At 35.9% G+C, this 21,739-nt stretch overlaps 2 protein-coding genes across 4 annotated transcripts in view; one reads left to right on the forward strand and one right to left on the reverse strand.

The window, feature by feature from the left end:
* Positions 1-7,481: 7,481 nt before the first annotated feature.
* LOC140964535 (S-adenosylmethionine carrier 1, chloroplastic/mitochondrial) lies at positions 7,482-13,944 on the forward strand. Of its 2 annotated transcripts, none has more exons than XM_073424397.1 (13): positions 7,482-7,616; positions 7,747-7,811; positions 8,473-8,580; positions 8,922-9,004; positions 9,456-9,532; positions 10,125-10,215; positions 12,118-12,171; positions 12,324-12,419; positions 12,711-12,800; positions 13,010-13,061; positions 13,173-13,234; positions 13,373-13,453; positions 13,577-13,944. In XM_073424397.1, the coding sequence occupies exons 2-13, from the start codon at positions 7,757-7,759 to the stop codon at positions 13,706-13,708; spliced, it is 981 nt and encodes a 326-aa protein (XP_073280498.1). In that variant the 5' UTR covers positions 7,482-7,616; positions 7,747-7,756; the 3' UTR covers positions 13,709-13,944. The 2 variants fall into 2 exon arrangements, with proteins under 2 accessions (XP_073280498.1, XP_073280499.1); XM_073424398.1 differs by having other exon boundaries at positions 7,489-7,616; positions 7,751-7,811.
* A 568-nt stretch (positions 13,945-14,512) lies between these two features.
* The window catches only part of LOC140964990 (uncharacterized), a 33,218-nt gene continuing 25,991 nt past the window's right edge, over positions 14,513-21,739 (reverse strand). For both annotated transcript variants that reach the window (XM_073425011.1, XM_073425010.1), the window contains exons 20-26: positions 18,721-18,837; positions 18,328-18,449; positions 17,512-18,241; positions 16,887-17,141; positions 16,521-16,703; positions 15,851-16,192; positions 14,513-15,666 (exon numbers count right to left, since the gene is read on the reverse strand). In XM_073425011.1, coding sequence (XP_073281112.1) covers positions 14,920-15,666; positions 15,851-16,192; positions 16,521-16,703; positions 16,887-17,141; positions 17,512-18,241; positions 18,328-18,449; positions 18,721-18,837 — 2,496 coding nt within the window. In that variant the 3' untranslated portion in view covers positions 14,513-14,919. The remainder of the gene's footprint in view (positions 15,667-15,850; positions 16,193-16,520; positions 16,704-16,886; positions 17,142-17,511; positions 18,242-18,327; positions 18,450-18,720; positions 18,838-21,739) is intronic.

A 21,739-nucleotide genomic window follows, 5' to 3' on the forward strand; every position in this document is an offset into this window, starting at 1 on the left:
AAAGATAAAAATTAAAATTTCAATTGATCGTTTCCCATAAACTTTAATCTCAAATTTTCTTTTCTTTTTCTCATACTAAATCATAATTTCCCATCAAGACCATGAAACTGGTTTTGCTTAACGATTTCTTAAAGCACGATTGCCGTGATAGTGAGGCTAGAATCATCTTACCCATGTTTTTTCGACTTAAAGCGTCAGCTACCTCATTCGTCTTGCCTGGAATGTAGCTTATCGTTACGTCCAAATAATTCAATCCATCATCTCTGCCTCATGTTCAATTCTTTCCGCGTGAACAAATACTCGAGGCTCTGATGGTCAGTGAAGATCTCACACTTGGCGTCATAAAGGTAATGCTTCATTAATGCAAAAACTACTGCGGCTAACTCAAGGTCTCGAGTTGGATATTTTTGCTTATACAGTTCCAATTGCCTTGATGCAAAAGAAATTACTCTTCCTTCTTGCATGAGCACATATCCTAGACCTTTCTTTGACGGATCTCCGTAATTGAAAAAAAATCAATGCCTTCATCAGGCAGCACTATCACCATTGTGGTTGCAAGTTTCATCTTTAAAGTTTCAAAACTTTTCTCACATTCTTTACTCCAATTGAATTTAGAGTTCTTTTGTGAGTTTTGTAAGCTGTATTGCTATTGAGGGAAGATCTTGGACAAATCCCGATAATAACTCGCCAATCCTAAGAAGCTCTGAATTTCTATCATTGTCCTTGGTCTTGGTCAGCCTGTGATTGCTTCTACTTTCTTGGAATTCACAAATACTCATGTTTCGCATATTATGTGACCTAAGAAAGTGACGTTCTGTAGTCGAAACTCACCTTTCTTGAACTTGTCACATAATTCTCTCCCCCTTAGCCTATGAAGAGTGAGACGAAGATGCTCCTTGTAGTCTTCCTAATTTGGTGAGTGAATGAGGATCTCCTCGATGATCACCGGTAAAAAGTTTGCCAATGAATGACTTGAACACCCTGTTCATTAGATCTATGAAGGTTGTCGACATGTTCGTCAAGCCAAAATGCATTACTGTGAAGTCATAATGCATGTATCTATCGGAAGGCTGTTTTGGGAAAATCTTCAGCCCTGACCTTCAATTGGTAGTAGCCTGTTCTCAGGCCGAGTTTGGAGAATATTGTAGCTTCTTTAAATTGATCGAAAAGATTGTCTATCATTGGAAGAAGATATTTATTCTCGATTGTGATCTTATTGAGTTCTCTATAATCTATACACAATATCATACTTCTGTCTTCCTTATTCACAAACATTACTGGAGTTCCTTATGGAGACATACTCGGTTGAAATTGCTTCTTGTCTGGCAATTCTTGGAGTTGTTCTTTTAGCTCCTGGAGTTCAGTTGGCGTCATTCGGTATGATGCTATTGAAATTGGTGCAGCACTGAGAACCACATTGATTTGAACTCAACCTCGTGGTCCGAGAATATCCCGAGAATTCTTTTAGAAAAACGTTCGGGAATTCTCACATTATTAGGGTATCTTCCAGCTTGAGCTCAATTTCTTCATGCACTTCGTTCACCATTGCTAGGTAAACTTTTTTGCTCGATTTTATGGCTTTCCAAGTCTGGGAAGCAGAAAGCATGCATTTCTGTCTCTTGGCATTGCCATGATACACGATTTCTTATTGGTTCGCGATTTGGAGTTTGAAATTCTTATTCCGGCAATCTGCTATTGCACTGCTCTTAGATAACCAATACATCCATATGATGACGTCGAAATCTACCAAATGCTTTGAATCAAGTCGACGCTGAATATAAGCGAATAGATGATGATATCACGATTACTATCTCAAAACTTAAAACTCATATAAAATCTTGAAACTTAACTCAATATCAATCTATAACCTATTGATTTAAATCCCAAAAATTATAACTCAGTTACCATAAAATAAAATCTTATTCAACCTTGTACGAATGAAATTAATCCTCAATTAATTCTTGTGCTATATCTTACTTGCACTAAACCTTACTTTCTTCAAGATCATGAGCTTAGAGAGCTCTAACACAAAATATTTTTTTTTATTGAATGTCTTTCTTCTTGAATCATTCTTTGTACCGTAACGAATGTCAAAACTTATTATGCTATATTTTCCTCAATATCCAGCAATATCTCATAACTTATTTTATTCGTATAAGATCGTAATCTACTAATTATCCCAAAATAATATAAATTACTAAACCTTAAGATATTGTCTCCCAACTCATATAAATTACTAAACCTTAAGTTATTGTCTCCCAACTCATTTAAACAAGATAACCCAAAATCATACATATTTAAAGTTAACGCTTAGCATTCTTAAGAACCCAAATTAATGTTCACACATTTAACTATTGCCCAAAATCAACTCTATATTGGAATACTCAAAACTTATTATACCTCTTATCTCAAATTTTCACATACTATTTTTTTTTTCCATAAATAATTTATTTTCCCAAATCAAATATTTTATCTTAAGTCATAAGTTTAGGTGAACTTATCTCAGAAAGGTACAATCCCAACAATATAGGTCAATACTAATTGTTTCCTTAATCCAATTCCATAAAAATCTGATAAGCACTACAAGAAATGCCTTGAACGAGATATTCCGAGAAATTTTTCCAAAAATGGAAGGTTTCGAGATAAACATATGTACTGAAAAGATACGTCGAGAGGATTCCAGAACAACTGACGGAATCGAATTTGAAATTTCCTTCAGAAAGTTATAGGATATACGAAACTTTCCTAAAACGGCAAAAAATCGATTTTGAAGGTCTAAATGAAGAAATTTCGCATTTGCGAACCATGTCTCACAAACTTGTGAATATTACTCGTTGGGTCGTTCCGAAGAAGATTGGATCGGCTCTTTGCATAAATCTGGCCGATTTTTTTTTTTAGGTAAAATTTTCCCAGCTGGATTATGAACCTGGAGGCTCTGATACCACTTAAATGTCACGCCCCGAGACCGGGGTTAGTCGACACCAGCGTTATTCAACAATCACATAATTGTTAAACAACAGGCCTCGTAGTACAGTATAAACCAAAACCAGTTTATATCATAAATATACCATAAAAATGGAATCGTCTTTACAATAGTAACTCTGAAAACGATAAAAATCTGCGGAAGCGTTTATAACTTGAATTAAAACTCATAAGAACATATTCTTAATTAAAATTATTCATGCGTCTACTATTAGTCCAAAAACTGATGTCCGATTCTTCTTTCTCTATTTCTTCTTCTGATTTATCTTGGGAGGGTAGAGTAAGGGGTGAGTATTTTGGGAAATACTCAGCAAGTGAGGGTCGTTCGAGCACAATATAACAACATGCATAATTTCAAAAATCACATGACTTACATAACATCATTTGTAGCACATGCATAACATTGACCAGACACTGAGATTCCTCAACTTTCTATGGTTTACTGATATCAGTCCCTAATTTTTACTCCTCTAAGAGGGCGAGGCCGAATCGGTTATATCCCCACCGTATGAGGGTCATATCATGGTTGGGATTCCCTCCCATATACAGCCGAATCCTCACAGTGTCCAAAATCACATGACAACCAACACAAGAATAGAGTAGAAGAAGAAGGTGTACTCGACCGTATTTTCATAAAAACGAAGAAAAATGCATAACGAATTTTAATCTTTAAAACAAGCCCACTTACCTTAATCCTTGAAGAAACACATGAAGAATTCGAAAACCATAGAAGAATCATGCAACTGACACTTTAAAAACGCAGCAGCACCATCGTCCGAAAAATCAGCCGTCTTGAAAAATTCTTGTGCCTTATTGAACCGTTGGATCGGGCTCAAAATTTCACAGTACGTTTATAAGTACGTCAAATAAATTATGAACGGTAGAGATCGGGTTTCAAAATCTGTTAACCTGTTTATGGATGAAAAACCGTAGGTATGCTGTTTCCCGCCTAGAATCTGAGCAGTTTTCTTGCGAAGGCTATAAACGAAAAACTAACCGTTGCATTTGGTCGAAATTTGGATATGTTGTTCGAAACATATGGAAGAACATTCTGAACGGCGGAGATCGGATTCCGAGTACCCGAGCGAGAGAAACGAATTTCTTAACTTGGACAGAATTTTGATGACTCGTGCAGAATTTGGAGAGCAAAACTCGAAAATTTGAGGTATAAATTCTGAATGAAAGCTTCTCCTATTTATAGGGGGTGACTGCTATCGAGATCGCATATTATCTCCTCGTTTAAACTCTGAATTAAATCTTGAATCTAAGATAATTATTATCTCTTTTCTATCTCATTATTCTTATCCAAATATCTATATCTCTTATCTTATATCTTTATCTGATATAATCTATATCATCTCAAATCTTATATCTCTTTCTGGTATAATCTTTCCAACTTTGAATTTATATATCAAAAATTTACCTGCTTATATCCAAAAATTTCTTATTTAATTTCTTAAATCATGATCTATTTATTTATCACAAGTTCAAAATATATACAAAATATTATCTTAAATTTCGAGCTCCAAAAATATTATACACGATATAATTATCCACTAACTGTAGATAATCTTGCAAATCTTACATTTTATAATGATATAGATACCCAAAAATTGTGCAAATCCAAGTACCATTAAATTACAAAATATTATCACGATTATGCAAAAATCTTGGATTTTACACCAAGTCTCTTTGAACTATGTACTTATGCCAGGAGGTCATGACTTCGAGACTTGGGGAGGTAACACTCCACCAACCTGGTGTGGAGAGTCCTATGAGTAATGATGCATGTGGAAAGCCCGTGAGAGAAAAGACCTCAGTGGGAACCCAAGATGGGACAAGGCCCCCGAGGGAGCCTAAGATCGGGATAGCCCATGGTCGTTACAAAAGTAGCTCAATTGGTACCAAGTCTTTTTGAACTATGTACTAATGCCAGGTGGTCATGGGTTCGAAATTTAGGGAGGTAACACTCCACCAACCTGGTGTGGAGAGTCTTATGAGTAATGATTCATGTGGAAAGCCCGTGAGGGAAAAGGCCCCAGTGGGAACCCAAGATGGGACAAGGCCTCCGAGGGAGCCCAGGATCGGGATAGCTCATAGTCGTTACAAAAAGTCATATATGTAATACTATTGCATATTAAAAGTATTATGCCTGTAATAAATAAATTATTACAAAATGCATTTAAAAAATTGGAATAAGGGATTTGTTTTAATTTTACAAATTATGTTAGTTTATATTTTAAATAATGATACGCATTTATAAATATAAATTTAATTATCATATTATAACAATTAAATTTAATTATCATATTATAACAATTATAATATTTTACAGAAAAATTTATTATTCATATTGATTTTAATAAATTACTGAAAAAGTGATATAATTAATATTTTGAGATTGAGATTAAGATTAAGATTTGAGAATGAAAATAATATAAATAATTCACTCAAAAAATAATATAAATAATAATTCAAGGAGTTAATTGACCCACGTGTGCGATTGAAATGGATTTAAAATATATCATCATTAATTTAAATAATTAAATTAAATGGGTCCTGAATAATGCACACGAAAAAATAATTACGACCAAGGTTTAACCATGATTTTATAATTTTGGTGAGCTGAAATATATATAAATCATAAACTTTTGTTTGAAAAAATTCGTTCTTAAAAATTAAATATATCAAGATGAATAATAAATCCAACATATCATAATATATAATATTTTTACCACGTGCACGAAAAAATAAGTAAAAAAAATAAGAAATATAAAAAATATTTTTCAGTCAAATTATTTTAGTTATATAATATTTCACTAAAAATCTTCTTATGTAACTCAAATACCATTTAATATGTGCATATTTTTTTGTTTATTTATGATATTTATGTAAATTTTATTGAATTTTTTTTGAGTAAATTTCAATGATCATACTAATGCATGTTACCCCTCCGCTCCTTAAATTTAGTGGCAAATACCTAATTCTTGGAAGAAATTAGCCATGTAAAATGAATGCATCATCCTTTTCATCAGTTTTAACTATAAGTTGTGTTGAGTCTAAAAATATTTTAAATTTTTTGATTGATCGCATAATTTATTTTTTGGCATTCCGTAGTTTAAAAATTCAAAAGAATTCTAGACCTAAATAATAGAAATCAAAATTATGATCATAAGTCATAGGTGCAATAATCAGTTAGAGGGCGATCGAACCGTGATACTTGGGTATTATACATTTTTATCACTGGTTATATTTTTTGGAAAATCGAAATATACTCGATTCTATAATTGGTATCATAGTGAATGTCATGAGTTTGATTTATATGAATTAAAAATATTACAATTAGGGATTAGAATGTACCGAGTCGAAACTCGATCCCGTATTAAACTCTCCATGGCGGGGTGGATTTAGCCCATCTAAACGGGTCTTAAGCGGGTCACAGGTTTATCCAGACCCGCCCCAGATCAGACCCATATGGGGACATTTAAGCTCTTATATGATTTAAAATATTTAAATTATTATTATTACTAGCTATAATTTTTGTTAAAATACTCAATCTACAATTATCTTATTTCGCATGTAAGAGTAAGACCATAAAATATATGTCCTCAAGGGGTATCTGAATTGGTTGAGTATGTAAATATTTGACCAATGTTCAGGAGTTCGTTTTCTCTTACCAACACCTTTTGGACGAACCTGTCTGTTAAGATCAAATGTTTACCACTAGGACAAAATCTATAGTTGTTAGTCAAGAAACAACCATATTTTCTTATACTTGTGGCAGCGAGTGCACCTACTTAGAATCAAACACTTACCACTAGGCCAAAAATTATAACTGTTAGTCAAGACACGACTTTATTTTCTTATACTTGTGGCAGCGTAGAGTGCACCTACTTTTGTGCTTATGGGTTGAGCTGTTAGGCCTATGAGTCCGGGGAGATGCGTGATGCTATCTCATATCCTTTAGAGATCAGTATTACTATTTTCCTACCGTCGGCCTTGTCCCCAACAGAGACATTATTACCTATTAAGACATGACTTCACTCTTTTACGACCCACCAAGTAAATCAAATCAAGTGACGCAATGTTAACAACTTGACGTACGAAAAAATTTCCAAGATGTCACCTATTTCAGTATTACTCACTCATGTGTGCTTAAACCAACTAATCTCACAAAATTTGCTTAATGCAATTTAATTTAATTAATTTATAGACATATAGGTCGTACCCAAAAATAACAATTGTAAAAAAAAAAACATAAAATGTATTGTCCAATAAACAAGTAGTATATATAAGGGGAAGTTGGTGAAAAATCACCAATCAAAATATTTCTTTGGGTTCACTCCCTACACACAAAATTGTAGTACTATGTCATACAAATTGTGGTACACTTCATGTGGAAATGTGGTACTAAAAAAGTACCCAGGGACTGAACACAAAAAAAAACGACGGTTGGGGACCGAAGGCCAATTTCTCGTATATATAATTCGTTTATTTATATTATTTTTTCAAAACCTAACGCAGTAGCCTTTAATTGCAAAAACCATACGGAAAGCCATATCTGTACATTTGGATAACTGGAATCTACACTTTCTATACCTCTCCTACGTCTCTACGCTCTCCCTCCTCGCTAGGTACTATATTTTTCTGTTCATAATTGTGTGTATAAGCGCGTGTGCAGCGTATATTTGTGAGAGTTGTGCTTTTGGTGTGTTTGAATTCATGAATTTCGTTCTTCCTTTTTAATCGTGACAATGTTAATAGCTAGGTGTTGATGGGCCCGTTTACATTAGCTGTTGATGCGACGAGCTCTTCTGGATTTTCGTCTGGTAACTTGAACAATTTAACCTGCTTGAATGGGAATTTATATCTTGAAATTTTGAAACTTTTCGATTGCATAAGATGCTCAGAACTTGTTTTAATTTGGCCATAAGTTATAGGAATCTGTCGCGACTTGCGATACTTCATTTATCCCGGCTCAGAAATCCACTCATGATTTTTAGAGTAATCAAGCAAATGTGAAATTCCGTGAATTTTACACAAGGAAATATTTTTTATTTTTTATTTTTATTGAATTTTACAAGGAGATATATTTTTCATTGCATTTCTCACGTATGTTTGAATTCATATGGCGGATGGTAAAGAGGAAAAGTTCACATGTTCGTGTAGAGAAAAAACAATCTGTACTTTGAAATTGTTCTACATGTGGATGATTGTAATGAAAATAATGCGAATAGAAGCATCATTTTCAATGATAGACGGTATAATGATTCTTAATGACATTGCTTTTGTTTCCCCTTAATAACCATAAAAGGGAAAATCGTTTCTTAGTGTTTCTAATTATATTTGTAATCGGAACAAAGTGTCATTGATTCATTGAAAGGTAGAACGAAATTATGCCTCAAAAAATAGATTCACATGTTATTATTTATTTTCTTTTTTATTTTGGATTTTATAGTATTTTGTTGACAATGTGATCCGGTTTTGCAGATGCATCCAATAAGAAAATGAAAAATCTTCAGTTGCAATCGGAAAGGTTTTTTGCCTCTGTCAATGTTAGAGAAGAAAAGCCATTCGATTTTTTGCGGACATTATTTGGTATATGTCAAATAATTCTTCCATTTCTGTTATATCTTTTACCTGAAGCTGTATGCCAAGTTTACTTTTGAACCACAAATATATTGGTGACAACTAATAGCATTTTCTATTGTAATACCTTTGATATTTTGTGTTTGCTTCCAGTTTTAATCTGTCCTCGAGATTTTTGATGTAAGGAATCTGGATTTAGAGGTAGTTGAATGCATATTGCATGGGAAATTCCTAAATTCATAGATATAATGTATAAGATCATGTATCATCATGCGTGGATTCCCATGTGAATCTCCATCGACATTGTACAATAATTAGTTGAATTAATATTTATGAAATGACTCTTGTAGATGGTATTATAGCTGGTGGCACAGCTGGTGTTGTAGTTGAAACAGCTTTATATCCTATTGATACGATAAAGACACGACTGCAGGTCAGTTTCATTTGTTATTCTTTCATGGTATAAGGTCCAAACTGTTTGAATGCTAAATATTAGTTTGTTTTCAGCGTTCTTAGCTAGTCATGATTCTTATGGTTATAACCTTGTATTTTAATGGACACTATTGTTCAGTCTGTCACTTGTTCCAAAACTGCTGAGATGTGTGTTTGGTGTTTCACTCGAGAAAGAAAAGAGAGGGAAAGAGAAAGTTAGTGAGGTTGATGGTGCACTTGCATGGAAGTTCAATTTTAATTTCTTGTATGAATATTGCTCTCTATGCATGTAATTGCTTATAAACGGATAAATGTTCATCATATTTTAGAATCACCCTTCGGTTCTCCCCTTCCTCATAAAATAAGTAAAAATGATGTCTTTTGTTAATTATCGAAGCATTATCCGCTGAATAATTTTTCTGACATCTCTTAGCATTTAATTTATTTTGTAGGCAGCACATGGTGGGGGAAAGATAGTTCTTAAAGGATTATATTCTGGACTGGCTGGAAATCTTGCTGGGGTCTTACCGTGAGTGCATGTTTAAATCCATCTGTTGCACATTTCCTGAACTTCGAATTGTTAAATCTCCTCCAGGAAATAGTATCAAACATACATCACCTTTTTTAATATGTTTTCCACAAAAACTATTTCCTGAAAATATTTTCCAGGAAGCATAGATAACCAAACCAGCTATATGTTTTGCTGTAAGAGTTGGGGTCCACAGCTTTTACTGGTTCAGAAGTAAGATGTAATTGTAAATCCTGAAATGGAAACAACAGAAAAATACAGTGTGTTCAGATCTTTTTGTGATACTTTCTTTACCTACCATCCAACTGCAAATCTGTTTTACTCCCTTGCGACGTGTTGCCAAAAAGTGAAGTTTTTTAGCTTGCTTCCGCTATTTACAATTGTTCAGTAGTTTAAGTGTTCTTGGATTTGTTGTAAATCAATTAGCTTAGTATATTCAGTATTTGACTCCACAGGTTCAAGTTTCAACACTATCAAGTTCCACCAATTACTTGAGATAAACAATTTACGTTTAATCTGTCTGTCTCTGGGTCAAAGAAGAGTGTTTGTACAGCAGGCGAGCGAGTTCATTGATAATTTTTTTTAATGACAGGGCATCTGCTATTTTTCTTGGTGTCTATGAACCCGCCAAGCAAAAACTTCTAAGAAGCCTTCCAGAAAATCTTAGTGCCGTAGCTCATCTGGTTAGATGATTTCTACTCACCTTATTATTGACTTAAATCCGCTGCTTGTACTCACCATTTTTCAATCAATTAATATAATATGTTTCTTATCAAAAAAAAAATATATAATCTGATTAGGTTTTGGATGGTGTTTTATTTATTGAAAGCCTTAAAATCATTGCCAATTCTCCTCGGTGTGAACAACAGAAGGAAATGCATTACAGAAAGACATGGAGCTAGAGATTTTGAATGATCGAACCTTCTTATGCCTTGGGTTTCTCATCTGTCACCTTTATTACTTACTCAATTACCCAGGTGTTTTGAAATCGCCTTTGCCTTTTTTCCTGTGCATCGAGTCTCATTTGGCAAATTAGCTCCTTGCAAAATGCATTTTGTAGTTAAGTCATGTAAAGAGCTGTTAAGTGTCTAGTACCCCTGTTTTTTTTTCTAGCTCATAATTTCATGTGATGTATCATGTGAGAGCTGTATAGCAGATATGTATGAGTAAGAATTTGACTGTAGCCAAATTTGACATTATGTTATGTATGGCTTCCTGTCCCCTGGGTATCAGATAAATTTAATACTCAAATGGTGTATTTGGTTGGTTTTGTTAGAACGTAACGAATAATTCCTCTTTATCAGTTGTCAGATGACATAGTCTACACCTTTACAAAATCACTACTACTTGGTATTAACTTGCATTTTCTTGTGACGAATCATCTTACCTCATCTCATTTGTGAGGTGAGATGGTTTATTACCTATAGTACAGTAGAATATATTGTGTTAGTACTGTGAATCCCCCCTAAAATTAATTCTTAAAATTGGTCAAACTCCATGGATTGGAGAGAATTGCTTCAATTCAATGGATGTGGAAGTTCATTGTGGATGAGGCACAAGGTTTAGACGAGCTTGTTACTGAACTATCAAAAATTTCTTAAAAAAATGGATCAACTCCACATGGAAGTACATTGTTGATGAGGCAGAAGGACAAAGACACAAGCAAAACCTGAAACCCTTAACTGGGGCAGTATTCCAGCTCTTGTGACCATCAATGTAGCCTGGTTCTGCACCCTCCCTATATTGTATAGTTATCATGGGATTGGGAAGTGGAGGTGGACGTCGACGAGAGTCTTGATTTTGCGATTGGGTTGAAGATGTCTATGATGCTGCTAGGAAAATGGAGAATTTTAAATTAAATTTTTTAAAAATCGTCACTCTTAAAAACTGAAAAAATGACCTATTGGTCAGTTAATATTATTACTTAAATGTAATCTCATGTTGAATACTCATCTTATAATCTACCATTTAGCCAATCATATCTACCATTTAGCCAATCATATCTTATATACATTCAAACACTTCATTATCCAACAAAGCAACCAAATGCAACACAAAAATTTATATTGTTTAGTTGGTAATATGTCTAAAATTGTTCATTACATATCATGTTAACGGATATTTACTTTGTAGGAATAACTACAGTGTCTCCGCCATTTCCTAAACTGACCCATTAGTTTTCTTTTACATCTCATGCCAGGGAATCTTACAATCTTGGCACCTTACCAAATGATATGTCATATTTGTGGTTCATTAAGGTTCTTCCTACTCTTGGGTTTGATTTAACCCCGATCAAAATATTGTCCACTCTTAGCAGCTTTGAATTATGTTAATCTGAATCACATGCTTTTCGTGGTGAGAAAGCGCATCCCCAAAACGAAAAATCATTTGGAACATCAGCAGTAGTGATTGGGCACAATGCTATTCTTTGAATTTGTTTTTCTCGTGTCATAAATCTTAGACATCTTCTGGAAAATGTGAACAGTATTGGCGTCTAATATTTACAACAGAGTTGAATCATCTTGCAGAACATTCTCAATCTTTGTTTTCTTGTTCCTTCATATGGATATCTGATTTGTAAGTAGACTGCAGGTGCCCTTGGAGGCATTGCTGCTTCCTTTGTTCGTGTTCCTACGGAGGTAAATATCTTTCGCCGTCTTTGCTTTTAATCGTTCCCCGTGTTGGGAATCGGCCTGTTTGTTTTACTTGTTAATGTTTTCCATCTCAGCATTTACATTTGGTGTTAATGCTTGTATATTTTCTGTACAATTCATTATTCTTGACATATTAGGTAGTTAAGCAGCGGATGCAAACTGGGCAATTTGGTTCTGCCCCAGAAGCTGTGAGGCTCATTGTCTCCAAAGAAGGCTTTAAAGGTCTTTTTGTGGTATACTATCTTCCCTTATTATCATTTGTTAAAAACTGATCTGCGCTGTTTTTGCCAGAGAATTTACTTTAAGAATTGTTACCTTCTTTCCACCTGTCCCTCTCAACTGTGTTACTGTTTACCTTATGATTTTTGAATGCTTTCTGTGGAAGTAAATTAATGATTTATTGTCGTCAACCATAAAAATTTGTTGATAACAATCTTGTTCATCTTTTCAATTACTGCAACTCAGCACCATAAAACAATATTTAATAACATTTGATAATTGTTTTTTATTTTTTTTTGTTTTAGGGATATCGATCATTTTTGCTGAGAGATTTGCCATTTGATGCGCTTCAATTCTGCATCTATGAACAACTTCGAATAGGTTATAAATTGGCAGTAAGTTCCCTTTTGTAAACATTGCATGACGGTCATTGTTTAATTGACCTGATGAATGCCAATGGTGAATAAATGTGTTGTATAGAATAGATGTCGTTTTTTCCCAAATTCCAGCATTACTCCGTATTAGTATTCATGCTTAACTAATTGATGCTAAGCTGATTAGGATGATAATAGGCATCATCATCATTATTATTTTGTCTTATTAGGCAAGGAGAGATCTGAATGATCCTGAAAATGCTATAATTGGTGCTTTTGCAGGTAATATGACTTTCTATTGCATCCAATGATCTCTCACGCTTACTTTTCTCCACGTGAAGTGGAGTTTGCTAACTTCATTTAAATCAAGATTTAATTTCATTTGTATCTCAGGTGCTCTGACTGGAGCCATAACAACTCCTCTTGATGTGATCAAGACTAGGTTGATGGTTCAGGTATAACCGAACCCTTTTCTCCCACACACAAATGTTTTTGCATGTGGTATGTGCAGTGAAGGGTGATAATATATACATACATCAAACGTATATTTCAGCATTTTGGCCTGTGAACTTTAATGTCATGTTTCCATACAGGGATCAACGAACCAGTATAAAGGCATAGTTGACTGTGTCCAAACAATTGTAAGAGAAGAAGGCGCACCCGCTCTACTCAAGGTATACATTCAATCCCCCATTGGTCTTATTTATAACTCCAAAAAACATTACTGAATTCAGGCACTCTATTATGAAGACTTTGTTTATGCAAAGAAAATTGTGTAAAAATTTGTTTCATCACAGGGAATCGGGCCGAGAGTACTGTGGATAGGCATAGGAGGTTCTATATTCTTTGGTGTTCTCGAGAGCACGAAGCGATTGCTTGCGGAGAGGCATCCCAAGAATCAGCAAAATTCCAAATTCAAAGAAGAATGATAAGATATTGGGTTAAATTGAACTAGTTAAATGCATACAAGTGCCAAGCTTGTAGGATGAAAAAGTTGAGAAGTATGAGCCACCGATAATATTTTCTCAAATGCTTATTTATTTCAAGTTTCTGGAAACATATGTGACTTTAGACCTGGGATAATGACTGCAGTCATTCATTCTTTTCGACTTTATATTGTCATTTTTGCGTTTAGAACTAAAAATTCACTGTTATGAGCTCGCAAGTTTGCATCATTATCAAACTCTGATTTAAGTTAACTCAAACCAAACCTAGCCAATCGCAAATTAGCTCCATAAAATTAGGGTTCTACTCAAATATAAAACTATAAGAAATAGATGGCCAAACTCGAATTTCATTACTTTTGCAACTTCAAGAGGAAGGGTTAGGACAAGGAATATACTACGGCTGTAATGAATTGAAGCATCTCGAAAAATATGTGATTCAAATGTAAAATTATCAAATTCCAGTAAAACTCATACATGTTAAAAAAAAAAATTTAGACTCAACGTGAGTTTAAATTATTTTATACAACTTACTAAGCTTTAATATAATTGTATATTAAATAAATTATTTTGACTGTTATTTTTTAAAAGCTCACCATCATGTACAAATATTTCAAATCGAACTCGAGCAAAAAATATTAAAATTTCGAATTTGAAATCGAACTCGAATAAATTTAATTTGAACTTCAAAATTTTCTTCATACAACTCGATTCAATATTTTTCCACTAAAACATACTTTTCACACGTAACACTGAATCACGTGAGCTCCATATGCATACAACAGGAGGAAACCCGAAAACCGGCACCAACATTATATTCCGCACATTTGTACAGCGTGTACATGTTTTACAAAACCATGTTTTCCTAATACAGGACAAAATTTCAATCGTACAATCCAAACTGGCATCAGTTTGGAAGATTTTAATAAAAGAATAAAACTATCCCTAAAATCCCACCTCAATTCTCAAAACAAGAATTCACTCAGCAGAATTTACTCCCATGTATTTTTTTTCACAGCTCTGTGCTTTAAAAATACTCGAAACTGGAATAGATTTACCTAATATTGACATGATGTATGTTGGCATCGGTGACTGTCCGATGAGGATCCTGTTCGAAATGCACACGTCCATGACTGTCCGATGAGGATCCTGTTCGAAATGCACACGTCCATTGACTTATCTTGGTGCTAGGTTCATTACATCAAAGGAAGGTACGCTCCCCCGTGTCCCTTTCTTAGAATAAGGGGTCCAGCATTATCAGGTACTTTATCCAATTCCCTGTTGCATGCCTCGATTACATCACCAAAACCTGTGGCTGTAGTGGCCAAATGCAGTTTTAACCTGATATCTCTGGTCCTTCTAAGCAAACATCTAAATGATTTCGCTAGATACTTCCAATCTGCTGGCAAGCCTCCTCCGGTCAACCAAACTGAGAATTGGGATTGGTCTCCCCTGGCTTGCATCTCAGATCGATAAAATCTTGCAAGTTCGATAAGCATTGATGGTTGGAGAGGCAGCACGGCTACAAATTCAGCCACAAACTGCTCGGTAAGCTCTGGGTTAAGCATTTGTTCCCACAGCACCAGAGCCCATTCACTTGGCTGGTTAAGACCATAGGCTTCAGCAACAATTAGGGCCTCCTGAAATCTGAACTGCTCAACTAATATTCGCCTTGCGTTAGTTTCAGAAAGATCGAGCCATTTTGTATCTGGCATTCTAATCTGTAGGGATACAAGAGATGCCTGAGCACAAGCTTTGAGGGTTTTGTTTCCGGCATCAATAGAGGAGTGAACTTCAGCAGCCTTGATGAAATAACACATGGATTCAAGTAGGTCCTCATTTTGGTCCTGGTCATTACGGAGAAACCATTGCTGAGAAGATTGCTTAGCTCGTAACTCCAGAAGACTTGCAGTATCATGCTTCATGTCAAAGTGATTATAGACCTGCACAGGAGAACGGGATTCAATTAACGAGAGAATATAAAAAGAATCGATCTTTCTCAGAATTTTAAAACTGAAGGTGTGGAATTGGATTATCACTTCTCCAGGGAGATTAAACAATTAATATTTTCTGCTGGGGAGCCAAGGGGGATTGGAGGTGGGAAATTGCATGTGTTCAAATTCAAACCATGGCAAATGCATCAAGATCACTCGGGTTGATTTGCTTAAGGGATATCAGAACAGCCATTCGAAATCCTCTAACTGCTTCAGCAGTGGCACTATTTGCATCTGCAGCTGCTGAGTACTTTTGAAGGAGGAGATCCAGTTGACCATTTTCAATCAGAATTCCGAGTATAAAATCGAGTGCATGGAAATTTCCAACTCCTGTGATCAAGCGAGCTAGGCAGGAGAAATCACCCTCCCATACATAAGCTTCCACCCTGGTTGCTGCTAGAGCCACAAGAACATCTACTCCATCAAGGCATGCTGACGACTTGTAAAAGTGGTGGGAGAGAATGAGCAGCTCAACCTATAAATCAAAATTTGGCAAATAAGTAATTTAGCCGCTTAAAATGCAACGAGATAGCCACCCAGGGAAGTTAGTTAAATTCTCAGATTTGCTGTAATATGTTAACCAAGTGAGAGGTGAATAAAGACCTAGTCAAATAGCATATATAAGTTGAAACTGGGGCCTTCTGAGAATCAAGATGTCTTAGATGAATTAAACAAGAACGTTAACCAACGACATGAGATTGAAATACCACGAAATAATTTAACAATTCACATTGATTAAAATTTAAGCAAGATCCTATGGCTGCACCCATCCACATCAAGTGGAACCACATTACCCACATTACCTCACATGCATGTGGTATCTCTTGCCCGGTGATAACTAATCTCATTAACGCATGACCAATTTCTGAATCACTAGGGCAAAGCTCAGCCCATTTCAAGAAGTCTGAAAACCTCCATAGAAGTGGAGCAGGACCTTCCTCCTTCTGAGACTCCATATACCCACCACGATGTGCTGCCAATAGACCCTGAAAAATATTGAACAAAAGTAAAAAATCATAAAGATCTCAAAAACTTTCGAAATCAAACTATGGTTATGGTAAACTGCTCGATATGGACCAAGAAGGAAAGTGCGACTCAACCAAAATTGTTTGCTGCACAACTGAGAGGTCACACACACACACGCACTCAAGCATCAGACTTGTAGTCACCTTTAGAAAGGATTCTGCAAGAATTTGAGCTATACTAGCAGCTGGGATGGAATGACTCCTTACTAAAAGATTGGCTTCGTCAAAAGAATCTTGTGCCTTGAGAGAAAGCAATTGTAGCAGTTCTATTGGTTGTTTATCAAATGCCTCAGAAAATAAGAGCCCCAGCACATTTGCAGTCTTCACAACAGATATTATCCTCTTACATAAACCCTGTCCACTACCTTCCATTAAAATTGCAGCTAAGTTCTCCAAGACCTATAACAAACAACAACGTAATCAACAGTTGAATTATCAATCTGGAGGTCTACATGCATGAGTAGAATCGTGATTCTTTCTTAAAAAAGGTCATTATCAAAAGCAGACAGAGGTAATCAGCCAATACTGTGTACAAGCTCATTCATTCTAAGATCAAGGAATCGTGCAAGAAAATACAGCAGACAGAATCGACCAAAAAGGAACCAATTGAATGGGAGAATTATGGAAGTAATTTTATTAAAGTTCTAGTGGAACTAGACTGTCATATAAACATTGGATATGCATGAACAGACAACTTGATAGCTCACATGATGTTGAATATAACCATAAAAATCCATCAGTGCATAGAATTACAGAAACAAATTGGTACCTTCAGTGGCTCAATCACACGATGACCAGTCTGCAGATTGTATGACTGTATGACATCACGAGTTTCATCATCCAACGTGGATATGGATACTTTGTTTCCAGGGGTTGAAAGAGCAGCAAGCTTCAAAGCAGCATGTACAAGTGAGAACTCAGCTGGTGCCTTGTCTGGGGACAGTTTATTTTGCAGTTGTCTGGCAGCATTTGTTTGCCCAAAATCTAGCAATGAAAGAACTGCCCTTTCTAGCTCAGCAGGTCCAACTCTTTCCTCCCACCTTGATATTGATGCATCTATCTTAAAGTTTTCGTCATCCAACTGTGAGTCACATCTGAGGTTCAGTGGAGTAGATTCAGAGTCAAACTTTCTGTCCGCCGCATCAAATAAGGGCTTTCTTGATGATCCAGAGCCTTTTGGTCTTCTTTTTGTTTTTGTGTTGCCTTCAGTCATGCTTGAAAAGCTAGAGTCCATAGTTTGAGGAATTCTAATATGTAGCTGACTATTTTCACGATCATTCTTCTCCGAAGTTCTGTTTCTCAGCGCAGTTATATGATTGTCCATTTTTGTAATAATTCTAGCAGTACGATCTATCAAGTTAGAACCCTTGCCTGTTCTAGCCTCACAGGTGGGGTAGGTTACTGCAGAGTCACCCTCATTCTTCACCTGAGCTTCTGATTCCACAGCCAAGAGCCACACTCGAGTCTCAATTTCACGCAGAAGATGCATCGGATAAAACCTAATAAACATTATTCATTCTGAGTCCTTGATCATAAACTGGAATTCAAGTTTGTGTAACAACAATCTTGTAAAAAAAAATCTTACGGGTGCGATAAAGTTATCACTCCACTCAGCCACTGTAGAGTTAGCAGCAGTAATTCAAGAAGTTCTTTTGCCGGAATATCTTTTTCCGCTGACTCAGCATGTTTAAGGAAGAACAGCCCAGCCTGAAAAACATAAAACAACTCAGCTAATGTCATAATTGTTACCACCACAGATTGGGAAAATAGATGCACTGTCAGTCCATTACTCTGCCTCATCACCACCCCACTACAACTTCTATCCCAAAAAAAACAAAACATGTGAAGAAAATAAGAAAGAAAAAAAAGTTGAAAGTGATAAAGCCTGTAAAAGCATATAACACAGAATGAAAGATACAAGAAAATACTTTTATGATGCCTGCTGTTACCTAATCTTTTTCTTAGTGAATAGTTTTACCTGCATTGCTGGAAAGGAATATCTGATAAAAAGAGTCTGGCAGTGGCTCCACAAAGCAACCCTCTCCTCTGGGACATCCCAAAGATATTCCTTCCACTCTGAAACCATGGCTTCAGCCTAGACATGAACAGAAGCACATCATTACAACACAAATAAGACTCAAGAAGGGAAGCACAGATTATTTGACAGAAATCGCGACATAACCTCAAGGCTGCAAGCTACATTGTCTACGCAACACAATTTGGTCCAAAATTTAAACAATCTTGGACAAAAAACATTGTATTAAGCAGAATTGATTATGCTGAGCACTTTAGTGATGGTAAAGTACTCATTATTCGTCCTTGTGCGGAAGACTAAATGCAAAAGGTTCGAGGGATGCAAAAAACAGTTGAGATGATAACTGATAAGCACTTAGCATTACTCAAGTTTCTACATTGAGTGACTAACAAAATCCAGGTCGTTCAGTATTAGAACAAAAATTCCAAGTAGGACTAAAATATGAAATCCCCCCCTCATACGTCATCAAGCTATAATAAATATTTAGATGATTAAGGAAAAAGAAGGTTAATGAATGACCCCACAAACTCGACCATGTCACTGGAGTGGAAGATAATCCAAGGTCCAGACTCAAAAGTACTCCCAGATAGCAACATGAGCAGCAACAAGCCCATACTGCATGAATTAGCTAAATTTTAATTTAAATAAAAATAAATGAGTTTAACCACCCTTGGCTATAAAGTATAAACAATCAAAGCAACGGATAGTTCAGCCTGTGCTTAATTTCTCGACACTGAATGCTGATTTATCCTATTTGATACTTTTTTTTTTGATAGGAAACATTTTTTTTTATATGAAACTAGAATTTATTAATAGATAAAATTTTACAAAGTTAGCGGATGAGTAATCCGCATAATTAGATTGAACACAATACTATCCTACTTACTTTATTGATAATTTAATAATTTACAATCGATGCGGATAAGTAATCCGCAGCAATACTGCTAATACAGTCGAGAATAGACTATCACATCATACAATTTGTTCAACTCCATATAAATTTCCAATCCCTATCCAAGTCTGAAATAGTTAAATAATTAAACTTAGTCAGCCTATTCGACCAATTTGTAACTCTGAATTTAACTTTCTCTCATACTTCATCCACAGTTTCTGACCGGCCTGCGAATATTCTGTTGTTCCTCTCCAACCAGATAGACCAAAATGTGCAATGTATCACCACTAACCAGAATCTATGCGATCTTCTGTAAGTTGGACCACCGGGCTCGAAAACAAACAAATCTCTTGCCCTACTAGGAAACGCCCAAACGAACCCCATTTCTTGCAGAACTTTTGACCAAATACCTCTAGAGAAAGAGCAATGTAACAGTAAGTGATTTTGGTTTTCTTCTTGATTCCGACATAAAATGCACCAGTGCGGGCATAATACACATAGCGGCCACCTTCTTTGCACCGAATCACAAGTGGGGAGTTTCCCCAAAGCCACGATCCACGAGAAAATCTGAACTTTTTGTGGAATAGGTACTTTCCAGATATTATCGTAATAAGGGAATGAAGGAAAGGCATCAATAGGAAAAAAAGAATCATAAAAAGATTTTACAGAAAACAGACCAGAAGAATCTCCGAACCAAATTCTAATATCCCCTGACCACGACTCTAACCTCACCGTGTCCAAGATTCCTAAAAGTTCAGCAAACTCACCTAATTCGACCTCATTTAACTCTCTTCTAAAACGCACATCCCGTTGAAGAATTGGATTGACCCCACTAACGACCACATCAGTGAAATTGCGAATTGGCTTATTAACTGAGGTACAAACCCGAAACAGAGACGGAAATCGATCTTTAAACGATTGAAACCCCCCCTACATCCTCCCAAAAACGAATGATATTACCCTCTTTTAGCACCGCCCCAACTAACTGATGAAAAGCCGAATACGACTGAGAGATAGATTTCCAAGGGCTTTTGAAAGTCGAATTCCTGGCTAATCCCACGTCCCACCCGTTTTCTTGGATGCCATAAATACTTATTATATTTTTTTTCCACAACGACTCCGTTTCCACTGAACCTCTCCACCACCATTTTCCAAGTAGCGCTCTGTTCCTCAGACAAATATTACCCAATCCCAATCCTCCCCTGTCCTTCGGCTTATTAAACAGAGACATGAATGTCTTGGCACTTTAAACAGAGACATGAAGTATGAAGGCAAAGCACTTAACACCGATTGTATCAAAGTAAGTCGGCCCCCCGTGAAAGGAAAGCATTTTTCCAGCTTGAAAGTTTTTTGCCAATTTGGATAGTACGGGTTCCCAAAAATTATAATTCATCGGATTACCTCCCAATGGAACCCCTAAATACTTAATCGGCCAAGAGTCTTTTTTACACACAATATTCCGCGCCAAACCATCCACTTCTTCATCTGGAAAGTTAATCTCCAGCAGTACACTTTTTTCCAAATTTATTTTCAACCCAGAATGAATCCAGAAACATTTGAGAATTTCCATTAGTGCCATCACGTCTCTCTGATTGAACCAAAAACAAAGTGTCATCCGCAAATTGTTCACACTTAACGGATCTTCTTTGCTCATGCAGGGAATCCGACCAAACTCCCTCCGCCTCCAACTCATCCAACCGGTTTATCATATTTGTCAATTCCGTGTATCTCACACCAATATTTCCAAAAATCTCTTTATTCCATTTAGAAACTTCCACTTTAATTCTTTTTAGTTTTTTCATAAACATATACCCTTCCCAACCCGGAGAAACCCCATTGTTCCACCATGAACGAACAAGATCTTTGAATTTGGGGTGTGACAACCAAGCATTTCTCAAATCGAAACGTAGTAGGACCCCACACCAACTTAGCAGTGTCAAGCAACAATGGACAATGGTCTGAAGTAATTTTGGGTAACACCAGTTGTCTGAAATTTGGAAATAAGACCTTCCATCCCCCGGATATGAGATATCTGTCCAAACGGCAGCAAATCGGATCGGCCCTAAAATT

This window comes from Primulina huaijiensis, chromosome 18, assembly GCF_012295235.1.
Source record: "Primulina huaijiensis isolate GDHJ02 chromosome 18, ASM1229523v2, whole genome shotgun sequence".
NCBI classification, from domain to species: domain Eukaryota; kingdom Viridiplantae; phylum Streptophyta; class Magnoliopsida; order Lamiales; family Gesneriaceae; genus Primulina; species Primulina huaijiensis.

Excerpts from the sequence above, each read along its gene's own strand:
- LOC140964535 (XM_073424397.1), top strand. The coding sequence starts at position 7,757 with ATGGGCCCGTTTACATTAGCTGTTGATGCGACGAGCTCTTCTGGATTT. Across the intron at positions 12,420-12,710 it reads GCTTTAAAGGTCTTTTTGTG|GGATATCGATCATTTTTGCT; the intron begins GTATACTATCTT and ends TTTTTGTTTTAG. Across the intron at positions 12,801-13,009 it reads GAATAGGTTATAAATTGGCA|GCAAGGAGAGATCTGAATGA; the intron begins GTAAGTTCCCTT and ends TTGTCTTATTAG.